Here is a 15,000-nt window from a genome sequence, read left to right as displayed (position 1 = left end):
GCTTGTGTGTGTGTGTGTGTGTGTGTGTGTGTGTGTGTGTGTGTGTGAGAGAGTGTAAGAAAGCTTGTATCATGGGTCAACGCACTCCTCCATAAGTTATGAGCTAGGATTTGACAGCTGAGAAGGAGACATTGTGTGTGTGTGTGTGTGTGGGTGCGTGGGTGCGTGGGTGCGTGTGTGCGCATGTCTGTGCGTGTGCTTGTGTGTGTGTGTGTGTGTGTGTGCCTGAGTGTCCACACAGGTTTCAGTGAGGCTGAGGAGCACTAGGCATCCACCTGTGTGGTGTAAAGCTGTGTTTGTGTGGTGTACAGGTGTGTTTGTGTGGTGTATAGCTGTGTTTTAGTGGTGTCTAGCTGTGTTTGTGTGGTGTATAGCTGTGTTTGTGTGGTGCATAGCTGTGTTTGTGTGGTACATAGCTGTGTTTGTGTGGTGCATAGCTGTGTTTGTGTGGTGTATAGCTGTGTTTTAGTGGTGTATAGCTGTGTTTGTGTGGTGTATAGCTCTGTTTGTGTGGTGTATAGCTGTGTTTGTGTGGTGTCTAGCTGTGTTTGCGTGGTGTATAGCTGTGTTTGTTTGGTGTACAGCTGTGTTTGTGTGGTGTACAGCTATGTTTGTGTGGTGTATAGCTATGTTTGTGTGGTGTACAGCTGTGTTTGTGTGGTGTATAGCTATGTGTTTGTGTAGTGTATAGCTGTGTTTTAGTGGTGTATAGCTGTGTTTGTGTGGTGTATAGCTGTGCTTGTGTGGTGTACAGCTGTGTTTGTGTGGTGTATAGCTGTGCTTGTGTGGTGTACAGCTGTGTTTGTGTGGTGTATAGCTGTGTTTGTGTGGTGTATAGCTGTGCTTGTGTGGTGTACAGCTGTGTTTGTGTGGTGTATAGCTGTGTTTGTGTGGTGTACAGCTGTGTTTGTGTGGTGTACAGCTGTGTTTGTGTGATGTACAGCTGTATAGCTGTGTTTGTGTGTAAAAGCGAGCCAGAGAAAGGGAAAAGGGTTTAACCTGTAAAGTGCCGGTGCTGCATACTGGGTATGGGCTCTTCTGACTGACTGAATGTGTGTGTGTGTGTGTGTGTGTGTGAATGTGTGTGAATAGTTTTACATGTTTTTGTGCATATTTACGGTCATTTGTCCATCAGCTAGTTTATATTATGCAACAAACGTATTGCAAAGTACAAACATATTACTTCTTTTAACCACACTGTTTAACTGTCTGTTAGCACATACGCTACATGCTAATTCTTGTTATTTTTATTCCATACTCACTCACACATACTTACATACTTGATCTTCCACTAAATAAACCATAGGTTGGAGGATGCAAAAGCAGAGAAAGGTGCAGTTCATTATGCATGAACAAGAACAGTGTAAAGCCCAGAGGAGAGATTCTGTGCAGTGAGTATGCAGAGACAGAGGCGCTGCCATTTCACCTTTACCCTGTGAGAGCTTGGAGAAACCCCCTCCAACCTCCTCTCCCCCTGCCTGCCTGCCTGCATGACTCAGGCCTCTGGGTTGGGGGTGGTGTTTGTGTTGGGGAGAGGGGGGGGGGGGGGGGGTGGTAGGGGTACTCAAACGCCCCTCCAGGGAGAGCGAGGGGGGGCAGGCTGGGGTTCAAACAGACAGCCCCCGCATCTCTGCCCTGTCGCCTCCACTCACTGCCCTTTCTGCTGAAAAATGTCAGCCTCCCCCCCCCCCCTCATCTCCTCCCTCTCCTCACCTCTCTTCTCCTTCCTCTCTCATGCCATCCCAGAGAGGCGAAACTCGCTGCAGGGGCCTCCCTTTCCCCAACACTGGCTCCTCCTCCTCCTTCCCCAACACTGACTCCTTCTCCTCCTTCCCCAACACTGACTACTTCTCCTCCTCCTTCCCCAACACTGACTCCTTCTCCTCCTCCTTCCCCAACACTGGCTTCTCCTCCTCCTTTCCCAACACTGACTCCTTCTCCTCCTCCTTCCCCAACACCTCCTTCTCCTTCTCCTTCCCCAACACTGGCTTCTCCTCCTCCTTCCCCAACACTGGCTTCTCCTCCTGCTTTCCCAACACTGGCTCCCCATCACACATAACTCCACTCTGAACCACAGCAACAACTCCATGTCCAAGCTGGCCCTTCAATGAACTCACAGTGCACACCACATTATGATTTACTCTCAGAGGAAGCGCACTTCACAATCACTTCCATATGTAAAACACAACGTATACAGTACCATCAATGCTGTGTTCATCTACAATATTACTGTACAGGGGTCCATGGCTGTATTCTCCAAAAAAAACTACAATGGTAGTGCGAGAGGTGTCACTTAGCATGCCTAGACCTCATGTCCCCTCTCGCTCTTGTTTCTCCCACACATATAACCCCATACACACACACACACACACACACACACACACACACACACACACACACACACACACACACACACACACACACACACACACACACACACACACACACACACACACACACACACACACACACACACACACACACAAACAAACAAACCATTCCTCATATTGCACTGACATGTCCAGCATCACCCCTAAAACACTCTGACCGCGCTCAAAAGAACAGTGTGTCATCAATCACTGCAGAATTGCACTTTTTTTTTTTAACGTGGCAGAGGGCAATCACACAGGCGCTGGTTGTAATGGGTCTTCTGTGCCACGCCTGTCTGTGATGTGGCTGAATGAGAGCCTGTGGCCACGGTAGTGGCGGCAGTGAGGGATGCGTCACACGGGATCGACGGGGAACGGTTTGTCTTAGCGGAGCGGACGCGTCAGCGGAATGGCTTTGTGCGCCATTCCAGGGCCATCCGTCTCGGGAGAGGAGTGATTTAACGGAGACGGCCTCGTAAATCAGTGGAAGGGAGGGGAGAGAGGGAAAGGGGGGGGGGATATCCATCAGCTATCAGTGCCGCTGACCAGACAGGAGACGAGCGCAGGGATCGGGAGGTGTGTGTGTGTGTGTGTGTGTGTTTGTGTGTCTTTGTGTGTGTGTGTGTGAGTGTTTGTGTGTCTTTGTGTGTGTATGGTGAGGTCACGCCAGCTGACATCTGCACCAGAGTTTCTCACACCTCATCAGAAGCAGCCCACTGCCCATCATCAGCCATTAAAGCTGTCTTATCACCTCTGGCATGGGGATGTGTGTGCATTTAGGGGAGATACATTCTGAGCAGACATCAATTCAGACACAGTGTGTGTGTGTGTGTGGGTGTGTGTGTGTGTGTGTGTGTGTGTGTGTGTACATGTGAATGAACGTAAGTGTGTGTGTGTATCTGGGAGTCTTGAATTGTGTTACATTATAGAGGGCTCCGTGTCCATCACCACCAGCTACCAGTTCTACTCGGTTGCGGACACACACACAGATAGCTGCGGACACACCACGGGTGCATAGTCGTCCTTATTAGACTTCCTGGAGTCTGCTTTCTACGGGGGACATTCTCAAACGTGAAACGGGAAAACAACAATCAATGACGACCAAATTTGTCATAAACAATTACACAACCGAGATCCTACGAGTATGGATGTTTTCTCAATAAGGCATCTTAGATAACCATTATAAGGAAAAGGCTTAAAGTGGCTTAATGCTCCAAAATAGCAGGTTCTGTTGCTTAAAACATATGAAATGTGTTGGTGAGCTAATCTGGAAGTATAGCATTGGTCTTATTCTTACACTGTCTACACCCATGTGTGCCAGCTAAATAGCCAAAGGAGAATGGCATCATTGCTCTATGTATACTTGTACTGGCTCGGTGGCACTCTGAGATTCCCTTGAATGAAGAGTGTGCTCCAACTAAAATGCCTTATTATTATTATTATTATTATTATTATTATTATTATTATACCTGGAAGTCAGTAGTCTCTACCAAAAGACCAGAAGCCCGACCTACCACTGAACCACAGCAGTGATGGCTCACCACTGACTTATAAAACACACGCAAATAAACACCGATTTCTCACCACAGCATGAATACAAACAGAGACCTCCCTCTACACATTTTCTCTCCCACACACTGACAAACACACCCGTCACCCCTCCAGCTGTGTAGTGAACTGTGGTCTCCGACGTCCATGAATACAGGTTGACAGAGACTGCCGGGGTTGTTCTCTCGAAAGTGTTTTTTTTTTCCACGCTTTTCTCCTTTTTTCGCGTTAACTCTGACAGGCTCTACCTGGCCTGAGGATGTCACTGTCTCAACTGACTTGCAGTGGATGTGACAGCTCTCAGCCAATGGCCCGGCGACGATGACAACTCGTTGGAGGAAATAGGTCGCTGCCGGTCTCGCGCGGAGAGAGTGCGGTCCTCTGAAACGATGGCGCTGGACAGCGAGGCAGAGGAGCGGGCTGAGCTGAGTGCTCACACCTGCACCGCTATTACACCAGCAGCCATCCAGAACCCAAACGCCCATCGCATCAGCACCAGTAGCCATAGAAACTGCCCCCGCTCGCTAGCTCTCCTTCACGCTATCTCTCACTCGCTCACTCTCGTCATCCCTCTTGCTCACTTTCTGTGCCTCTCACTCGCTGTGAGAGTGACCGTAAATGTCATCCTTGTGGTAGAAAGCTGAACAGTACTGTGTGTGTGTGTGTGTGTGTGTGTGTGTGTGTGTGTGTGTGTGAGAGAGAGAGAGAGAAAGAGATAGAGAGAGAGGGAGAGAAAGAAAGACAGAGATATAAAGAGAAACAGAGAGTGAGTGAGAGTGAGAGAGAGAGAGAGAGAGAAAGAGAGAGAGAGATAAAAAAGAAAGAGTGAGTGAGAGAGATAGAGAAAGAGAGAGTGCGTGAGAGACAGATAGAGAAAGAGTGAATGCTGGAGGAATACAAAGTGGCAGGGGAATCATGTTCTTGTGCAGTGACAGAATGAAAAATAGTGGCGCTTCAGTTCCTCTTATTGTACTCCAAACTAGGGTAAAGCTGGGAAACACCTGCGTTCCACCTGGATGTGTGTCTCTGTGTGTGTCAGGGAGTGAGAGCGTTTGTTTGTACAAGTGTGTCTGTATGGATGTCTATGTGTACAGTGTGTGTGTGTGTGTGTGTGTGTGTGTGTGTGTGTGTGTGTGTGTGTGTGTGTGTGTGTGTGTGTGTATGTGTGTGTGTGTGTGTGTCTGCGCACTGAGGGACGACCTCAATTTTGAAAAAGCAGCCACAGCACACCTCTCTCTCTCTCTCTCTCTCTCTCTCTCTCTCTCTCTCTCACTCTCTCTCTCTCACACTCTCTCTCTCACACTCTCTCTCTCTCTCTCTCTCTCTCCCTCTCCCTCTCCCTCTCCCTCTCGGTGGCAAGGCCCATTAAGGGGCTGTGTGGAGGAGTTTTTGCGGCTGCACGGGGTGAGAGAGAGAGAGAAAGAGAGAGAGAGGGCACACTCGCACGAGCACCCACCTCTCCTGATGCTCAACGCTCCAGCGCAGCTCAACAGTCCCTGTCTAAAAATACAGCCGCCTGTGCCTTGCCAGTACGCGAGCACGCAGGGAAAAACGAATCAGGGTCGTTCTGCCGTTTTTTCCCCGGCGCAGCCTACTGCTAGGAGAAGATTACACGCAACACAAAGGTCCTCAATGTCAGGCTGATGAGGTGGAACAGGGTCACCGGTAATCACATCTGAAACGGAATACTTTTGAAAAAATATATGACAAACAAGATGGGGACCCAGCCAGGTGCTCTTAGGAGGCACAAGACCACAGCAAATCTGCCAGATGGCAGCTCCTGGAGTATTAAACTATTTATGGATTTTGGATGGGTAGATGGGAGGATGGGTGGATGGGAGGATGGATGGATGGATGGATGGGTGGATGGATGGATGGATGGATGGTTGGATGGGTGGAGCGGTGGATGGGAGGATGGATGGATGGGAGGATGGATGGGAGGATGGATGGATGGATGGATGGATGGATGGATGGATGGGTGGATGGATGGATGGATGGGTGGATGGGAGGATGGATGGATGGATGGATGGATGGATGGATGGATGGATGGATGGATGGATGGATGGATGAGTGGGAGGATGGACAGAGGTGTGGTTGTCGTTTCAGCACCGAAGGCGGAGGGATATCCCACCATAAGCTGCGTCTCTTTCCAGGCATTTCATAATCATCTAGCCAGATTAGTAAACTAAGCCAGGGTATTTGTTTCGTCTGTCAACAGCCTCTAGCTATGCCAACCGTGTCCAATTAGGCCACACACAAACACACACACACCGTGTATGCTTAATGCAACACAGAAGAGCTGCAAACTCCTTCTGCTAGCATGTGCGCTAAGCTCACCAGACTGAGAGAGAACTGAGGAAGAAACCATAGGACAATGGGGGGAGACATTAACAATACAAAAACACAATCATTTTATCTCCAGATAAAGGTCACCTGTGTTACATCTGCCCTCTTATCGCAAGAACACCTCGGCATGACTCAAATAGCATCAATGTCAAACTCCTTCACGAGCCTCCACATCAGATTGTTTGCATAGCCGACGATAACGCGCTCACTCTCTCTGGCACGCAGCAACCTTGAAGCGAAGCAGAGTCACTAGCCTCAGAGCCCGTACGTGACTCACCAAACCCAGACCAAGCTATGTCATTTAACACACGTCACAGACAAAATACGCTTTCATGTTAAGACATGAACACTGAAAATGCTTTGAGCTAAAAAATACGAATTTTGTGTACTGCAGAATCTTGTGTTAAATATTTCATATATTAATTGATTTAATTATTGTATTTTCACAGCATTGATATGTTACCTCTGTGCTACATTGGACACGAGCCCGCAAACCAGACCTATTGGCAGGCCCACAGAAGCAGGCACATCCGTCTGGTATTGATCACTCTCAATACATCACACATGACAGCTTTAACCACAGCATTATCTGTCACCTGAAGGGTAGGCATACACACCACCATCATGCATACATTAAACTACAAAGGACCTCCCTGAGCTGCCGGTCAAAACCATTAGGGGCTTCAGTCAGTGGCTGACTCTGGAACAGCCTCTCTTGGAAATGAGATTCTGAGACTGTTCCCCAGTCAGCTGTGATCTGGGGTGACGTTACTAAAGATGCCCCCCCTCCCGCCCGCTCAGCAGAAGACCCCATTGGAGGAGAGCCCCGCACCCCAAACCCCCCTCACCTTCTCTCTGCCGTCCAGTCCCCCGCTCTCGGGGCGCGTGCGGATGGTGAAGGGGGTGGCCAGCCGCAGCAGGATGCTCTGGAAGGTGCAGGGGATCCTGGGGGAGACGATCTCAAAGTGGTCGCGGAAATTGGCGGTCCGGTGGGGCTCGCACTTGACCTGCTTGCGGAGCCCCTCGCCCAGCTGGAGCACCTCCATACGAGGCCCCATCACCAGGTGGAAGGGGAAGGCCCTGCAGAAGGTGCTGAGGCTGATTGGCAGGTCTGGGGGCGAGCAGGACAGCTTGAGTGGCAGGGGCCTGGAGGGGGAGCAGGAGCTGGGGGAGGAGCGGGGGGAGGAGACGGCGGGCGGAGGCCGATGCTGGCGAATCAGGAAGGAGAGGCAATTGGGGGCGGTGGAGGAAGGTGGAGAGGGAGAGGAGGAAGGGGAAGGGGCGGGCGAGGTGGAGGAGTAGCCTCCGCCTCCGCCTCCGCCTTTGCCACCGTTCCCAGCGCTTCCAGCATGCTCCCCGTCACAGTCCTCATGGTCACAGTCCTCGTCGTTGTCGTCTGTGTCGACGAGCCAAGCCGGCGGAGCCTCCTCCACCGTCACCTCCGTGTGGTAGATGCGTCGGGCGGCGGCGCGGATCAACCCGGGCATGGCCACGCCGACGGTTGCTGCTGGGTTGAAACAGTGCAATAACAGCGTCCCTCCTCTCTCCTCCTCCTCCTCCTCCTGCTCCTCCTTTCCTCCGACCCCTGTCTCCCCATCCTGGTGAGGGGGCACCTCTTTGCATAGGTAGGAGGGGGCCTCGGCGGAGGCGCGGCGCCCGCACGACGTTCTGATGTGCTCCAGCAGCGCGTCGAAGCCGTTGAAGAAGTCCTGCAGGTTCCCCCCGACGGCCCGCAGAACCCGCTCGTTCTCCTCGAAGCACAGGCCGAAGAACTCCTCGCCGAAGCGCTCCCGCAGCTCTGGGAAAGCCACACCTGTGATAGAGACAGAAATATAACTCACTGTGTGCCAACACCACGGACAGCAACTGCCTCCGCCTCAGGCTTACACCAAGACAAACATGCAAACAGGCCACACAAGAACGCAGATGCACACTCACACTGACACAAAAGGTAAGGCAGAGATAATTTATCATGTGCATACAAACATAAATAATACACGCCCAGGTACACAGACAGACACCATTAGAGAGTACATACAAATGCAGACTTACAGACTGAATATCACATATGTATTTTAGAAGTAATTTAGTCATTGTTGAATTAAATCACATGACTAAACATAAGGTAGATGTTAACTTAGGCATAACTACAAATGGAACCCCCCAAATCACTAACAATGACACTAACTAACAGTAACCTATTGGAAGTTAAAGAAACCTCTGAAACCTTTGCATGGTTATACAGACACACACACACACACACACACACACACACACACACACACACACACACACACACACACACACACACACACACACACACACACACTCACACACACACACACACATACACACTCTTCTATGTTCATGCAAGCATCTGTTGGTCAGTTGCAGAGCAATTTGCCGGAGAGGGGAAAGAGAGAGTTATTTCTGTTTCTTTAATAGGAGCGAGCAGATGTTTGTGCTGTTTGACTGCTGACCTGCGACACATAACAAGCAGGAACAAACGCTCGCCGCGCAACTGAGCAGCAGGCTGGACTTGGCAACCCCACCAACTGGGGGAGTCACAGCCACTGAGCGTTTCATAGCCCTCCACAACCACCCCTGATGGAGTGGAGCCCGCTCAAACACACATAAATACACACTTACGTGAGCGCACGTGTGCACGGAAGCATACACACACACATGCGATAACACATGCGCACACCCAGACACACATGCGCACACACACACACAAACACACACTTATAGACTGAAAATCAAATGCACATACATAAACTTGCATCATTTGCATGGATGTAAGAATACATATATGCACGCCCACACACACACTCACACACAGACACACACAAACACACACACACACACAGACACACACACACACTCACACAAACAAATAAATACACCCAGGACCCAGGAGAAACCCACACATGGATACCCACTTCATTCCTCGTCTGCATGAATCACGTTGCACAAACAAATGAACCAAACGGAGTCTGACCACTGCATCCTTTCGTAACCCACCTAAAACAGTAAACAAGCGTGCAATCACACGCACGGACCCTTCTCACTCCCTCACCCACACATGCCATGCCCATTACAATGGCAACGTGATTGCAAAAAGGGGGTTTCGTGTACACACTCAACACGATGCTGTATGTGGCCGAGTATGGGGGAGGGGAGAATGGGGGGGGGGGGGGGGGGGAGTGAGAGCGCGAGAGAAAGAGGGAGAATAGGAGAGAGATGGGGAATGGTTGGGTGAAGAACAACTGAGCCGCGAGAGAAGAAGAACACGCTGACACTCAACAGCTGCACCCCCACCATGGCTGGAGAGAGAACACGCTGTGCTCCCTCCCACTGTGTCGCCGCACACAACACCCGCCCACCCACACACACACACACACACACACACACACACACACACACACACACACACACACACACACACACACACACTCACACACAACACCCGCCCACTCACACACACACACGTCAGCGCCCACTCGCAGCTCCACAGCAGACCAGGGGAAAGGGATGGGGGAGAAGCTCACCCCTGTGACACAAAGGTGCTGAGAGGAATGAGGACTCAGTTTGACCTGAACCCTCCACATCATGATCCGCATCAACATCACTATCCTCATCATCATCACCAGCAACACCATCTTCTTCTTCTTCTTCTTCATCATCATCATCATCATCATCAACATCAACATCAACACTATGATCAGGATCACCATTATCATCATCAACTTCTTCATCATCACCATCTTCACCTTCATCATCATCATCATCATCATCATCATCATCATTATCTTCATCATCATCATCATCATTTGACCTGAACCCTCCACATCATGATCCACATCAACACTATCATCATCATCATCATCACCTTCATCATCATCACTATCTTCTTCTTCATCATCATCATCATCAACATCAACACTATGATCAGGATCACCATTATTATCATCATCATCTTATTCGTCATCATCATCATCATCAACACTATGATCATCATCATCACCAGCATCACCATCTTCATCATCATCATCATCATCATCATCATCATCATCATCAACACTATGATCAGGGTCACCATTATTATCATCATCATCTTCTTCATCATCACCATCTTCACCTTGTCCTTCAAGAGCCCAAACGTGCAAACACGACAAGAGCTGATACTGCTAGAAGGTGTGAGAGAAGCTTTGCACGAGTGCAACCATCAGACCTACTCTACAGGCTACATCACAACAGGCTACCAGAGAATACTGTCAGTTTGCAAACAGTGAGGCAGAGGTATATTTGTGGCATAAAGTGTGAAGTGGACTTTAGAAACTCAAGGGGTGCAATGTAGTAAACACTATGTTTAACCTACTTGGAACTACTTTCCAATAAGAATTTTGACACTGATGTACACATAGACACGTAGGGCCCTATCTTGCCGATCAGAAACGCAAGTAGGACGGCGCCAAGCGCAAGTAGCTGTGTGGGCGGCTCTATGGCGCAGTTGCTATTTTAACGGCGGAAAAAACACACTTGCGTCCAGCGCAAGTGTCAAAAGGGTTGGTCCAAAGGAGGTTACTCAGCCATAGGTGTGGTTTGGGCGTAATATGCAATAAACCAATCCGAGCGTCATTTCACATTCCCTTTAAGAGCGAGGAGCGCATAGTCCATAGCGGCTTGTTATTTTGATGGCGGAATTACCTGGTGGAAGACCGGAAAAGTTCACAGCCGAAGAGACCGACGTGAGATTTACACCAATTTTTTGCCAAGCCATATATAATTACAAGGAAAATAAAGTATTTACCACTTGAGGAAATCATTGTGATATCCATATCCAAGATATTTTAAAAATAGGCATACATCTAGCGTAGCCTACACATTGACCCAAATGATTCAGGTTAATTGAAGCTGCGTGACATTTGATTTATTGTATGGCTTTGTAAAAAGCCGGGAGATAGATATATATGGGGATGCGAGAAACCCTCCAAAAGTAAGCAAAGTCAAGCAAGCATGTCAAGATATTGCCGTGATTGTTTCTGCAACGGGGCACCCGAAAACGTTGCCTAAAACGCTATAATGACGTCCGGAGACGTGGGACATCCAAGCTGGAAGGTAACACACGTCCTCGTGCCTTCACGGGAGGTGGATCTGCCTCGACCCAGGATCTGACGGCAGCAGAGGACATCGCCACGTCTACCCTCACGCCTGAGAGCCTGCAGGGATTTGGGGGCATGGAAATCGGCACCCAAGCCAGTGCACCAGCTGACCAAACCCAAGGTACATAAATAAAGTCCACATACACAAAGATGAGTTTACAAGATTTATAATAATACTGGCATTAAATAAATGCAACAAAGCCATACAATAAATCAAATGTCACGCAGCTTCAATTAACCTGAATCATTTGGGTCAATTGTGTACGCTAGATGTATGCCTAGTTTTCACAATGATTTCCTCATGTGGTAAATACTTTATTTTCCTTGTAATTATATATGGCTTGCCAAACAATTGGTGTAAATCTCTCGTGAAGACGACAGAAGTAAAGTGTAGCCTATAGGTCCTATACTGTGCGGGCAAGCACATGCGCCCTTAAAATAGCGTTCTGAATACGCGTTACAGACTTTAGACATTGCGCCTCACATTAGACCAGCTTTTTTTTGGTCAATGGCGCACGGCGCATGGCGTTGTTTTGAAACTGCAAAATACCACTTGCGCCAGAGAAACGCCTTCTCTGTACCGCCCCCGCCCATGTCGACGCAAGTTCATTTCGAAGCGCGCCTCTGGAGGGAAAATCGCGCTGTGCGCCGGGTGCAAGATAGGAATTATACATGCGTCGGTGACAATGTCAATTGCGCTGGGTGCAAGATAGGGCCCGTAGTGTCTTGAAGCGTAGGGGAAGCGTGGCTCAAAGCTTATAAATTCTCATCGTACACACACAGATCTCTAGAGGAAATTTGAGGGAAAGAAACTTCACATCTGTGAAGAATAAAAAGGCTTAGGGACCACAGATCCACATCTCCCGATCTGATACAAACAAAGCAAGACATTTCCAACTCTCACTGGGTTGCCCTGGACTGATCTCTCATCATACAGCTAATGTAATTTGAGACATCTGGCATTACCTTGAATAGGATGCAGTCATTAGTCTCGGCCCCTTCAGTGCAAAACATCCATGATGCGTAAGTGTGTGTTACCCTTTCCTAATGACACCGCTGTAAATATTGATTGTCAATGTTATTTCAAGCATGTATTCTTCAGGAAAATAACTCGACACTGCCAATTTGTCTGATCGTAAAAATTGTCTCCGAGAGCTGTTAGCCTAATGAATCTCTCCCGATTTCATAATGTCGCCATCAGACAGAGACAGACATAATCAACATGCTTTCATTTGACCCAGGCACAGCTCTTTTTCTCTGGGCTGCAATTATCATTGTATCATCGTAATAGATTATGTCTGTTGACAGAGCCCTGGGGCTGATTGCATTCAAACCTCTGTGGCCCTCACATTAAAACACACACAAAGGGCCACGGCGGTTACCAGTGCCTACACCAGACCAGTGTAATGATGGTGGGCATGACACTGGGGGCTGACAGTCGTGCCCTAGTCATGTCCTGCGGTACCTAACATAATTGCACAGACACATGGGTAGTTGCTGTTGTGATGGTGGAGGGACACTGCTGTTACTCAACCACCATCAGTTTCATTCTAAAAAACAAAATGGAAATAAAGAAGCACGCGCTACAGCATAGGATAGCTAAAACAATCACAACACCCTTATATTTGTGGTATAGCTCTTAAAGCTGGTGCAAGCCGTGTTAGCTTTTCTGGCTAACTTCCACCACATTCGGCTTACTCTGCAGAAATGCAGGGATGGCTATTTCTTTGAGCGTGATCGATCTTGATCAGTATCTACGGACAACAGCCGCTCATGCAGACATTGGAGTAGCTGATAACAGAGATTAGGTAAGTCGCGGAGACGTTTCTAAGAGCACGTACTTTCACCATTCATTAGTACAATGTAAATCCAGCATCCTTAAGGATTACAGACACGTATTGCTTACGGGAGCATTAAGCATGCACATTTTTATAACCACCCACACAGACATGGTGAACTGTCTTCCTGATTGCACCACATCCAATCTAGACAGTCCCAAGGGAGTTTGTGTGTTCTTCAGCACCATCCCGAGACATCTCGACCTTCTGGTTGAGTTTTAGTTTTTTTTCGACTCTGCTCCTCCACTGCGCTTTCCAGAGGGGCGGTGAGAGTACGCTTTTGGCTTGTCGGAGCGAAATTAAATATTATTGCTCAGGGCCGGAGCGCCATGCATCAAACCCAAAGGTTGCGCTGCCAGCAGAAAAGAGCCAAGCCCTCGAGGCATCTGTCCAAGCCCTCCCCTAAACACACACACACACACACACACCAGCCACAGCAGATACAGCAACGCAGCACAGGGTGGCGTGATAGGGGCGACACAAGCACCCAGATTACACAACTGCAGAATACAGACACGGATCCGCCAGATCAGCCTGTGGGCTTTTGGAGAACTATGAATGGAGGGACATGGTTGGGTCGTATCAGTGCTGTTTGTTTCCCTGTGACTGAGAGCGAGTAGGGTTGGACTCTGCAGCAGAGTCTGGGGTGGTCGTCATCTGTGTAGAATATGAAGTATAGGTGCTTCATCAGTGTCACAGGTGCAGACACACACACACACACACACACACACACACACACACACACACACACACACACACACACACACACACACACACACACACACTCTCTGGGTGTTTGAAAACATCTGAAATCAGATTGAGGCTTATCATGCTTTCCTCCCTGGTTTGCCACAGATTGATGGAGAAAGAGGGAATTACCCAGCAGTGTCGACATGTACTGTAGAATTCCTGAGATGTCTGCCTCTTCCTCGGAGCCAGCGTTATCCACATAGGGGCATTTATCAAACACTCTCTTCTCCTCTGTCCCATCCTCTTTGCGCCTGTGAAACATGGATGCACATAAAACACACACACACACACACACACGCACACACACACACACACACACACACACACACAAACAAGCCAACCAAAGTCAATTGCAATCAATGGCAGGAAAACAGGCGTCTTTTTAACAATCACTCACGCATTTGAAATATAATTGATGACGCATTCAAAATGGATATGAATGACAAATCACTGCGTCCCACTACTCCAAGATGATCAGAGAGAGACAGATAGAGAATCAGAGATGGAGAGAGAGAGAGATAAACAGAAAGAGAGAACGATGGACAGAGAGAGAGATACCTCATGAGAAAATAGAAAAGGCAAATAGAAACCTAGGAAAGTAAGGGTGCAAATAGAGAAAACAGGGAAAAGAGAGAAACAGGAAAAGAGAGAGAAACAGGGAAAGAGAGAGAAACAGGGAAAAGAGAGAGAAACAGGGAAAAGAGAGAGAAACAGGGAAAAGAGAGAAACAGGGAAAAGAGAGAGAAACAGGGAAAAGAGAGAGAAACAGGGAAAAGAGAGAGAAACAGGGAAAGAGAGAGAAACAGGGAAAAGAGAGAAACAGGGAAAAGAGAGAGAAACAGGGAAAAGAGAGAAACAGGGAAAAGAGAGAAACAGGGAAAGAGAGAGAAACAGGGAAAAGAGAGAAACAGGGAAAAGAGAGAGAAACAGGGAAAGAGAGAGAAACAGGGAAAAGAGAGAGAAAAACAGGGAAAAGAGAGAAAC

The 15,000-nt window shown here is 48.6% G+C and overlaps 1 protein-coding gene across 1 annotated transcript in view; it reads right to left on the bottom strand.

Moving 5' to 3' along the window:
- Nucleotides 1-15,000, bottom strand: part of gucy1a2 (guanylate cyclase 1, soluble, alpha 2) — a gene marked incomplete at both ends in the record, with an annotated part of 49,823 nt that overhangs the window by 29,572 nt on the left and 5,251 nt on the right. The window contains 2 exons of the mRNA XM_080844656.1: nt 7,112-8,076; nt 14,146-14,267. Of these exons, the coding sequence (XP_080700782.1) occupies nt 7,112-8,076; nt 14,146-14,267 (1,087 nt within the window). The remainder of the gene's footprint in view (nt 1-7,111; nt 8,077-14,145; nt 14,268-15,000) is intronic.

This window comes from Sprattus sprattus (assembly GCF_963457725.1).
Source record: "Sprattus sprattus genome assembly, chromosome: 9".
Lineage (NCBI taxonomy): Eukaryota > Metazoa > Chordata > Actinopteri > Clupeiformes > Clupeidae > Sprattus > Sprattus sprattus.
The sequence above is the reverse complement of the archived record's forward strand: the minus strand, read 5'-3'. Positions and strand labels throughout refer to the sequence as shown.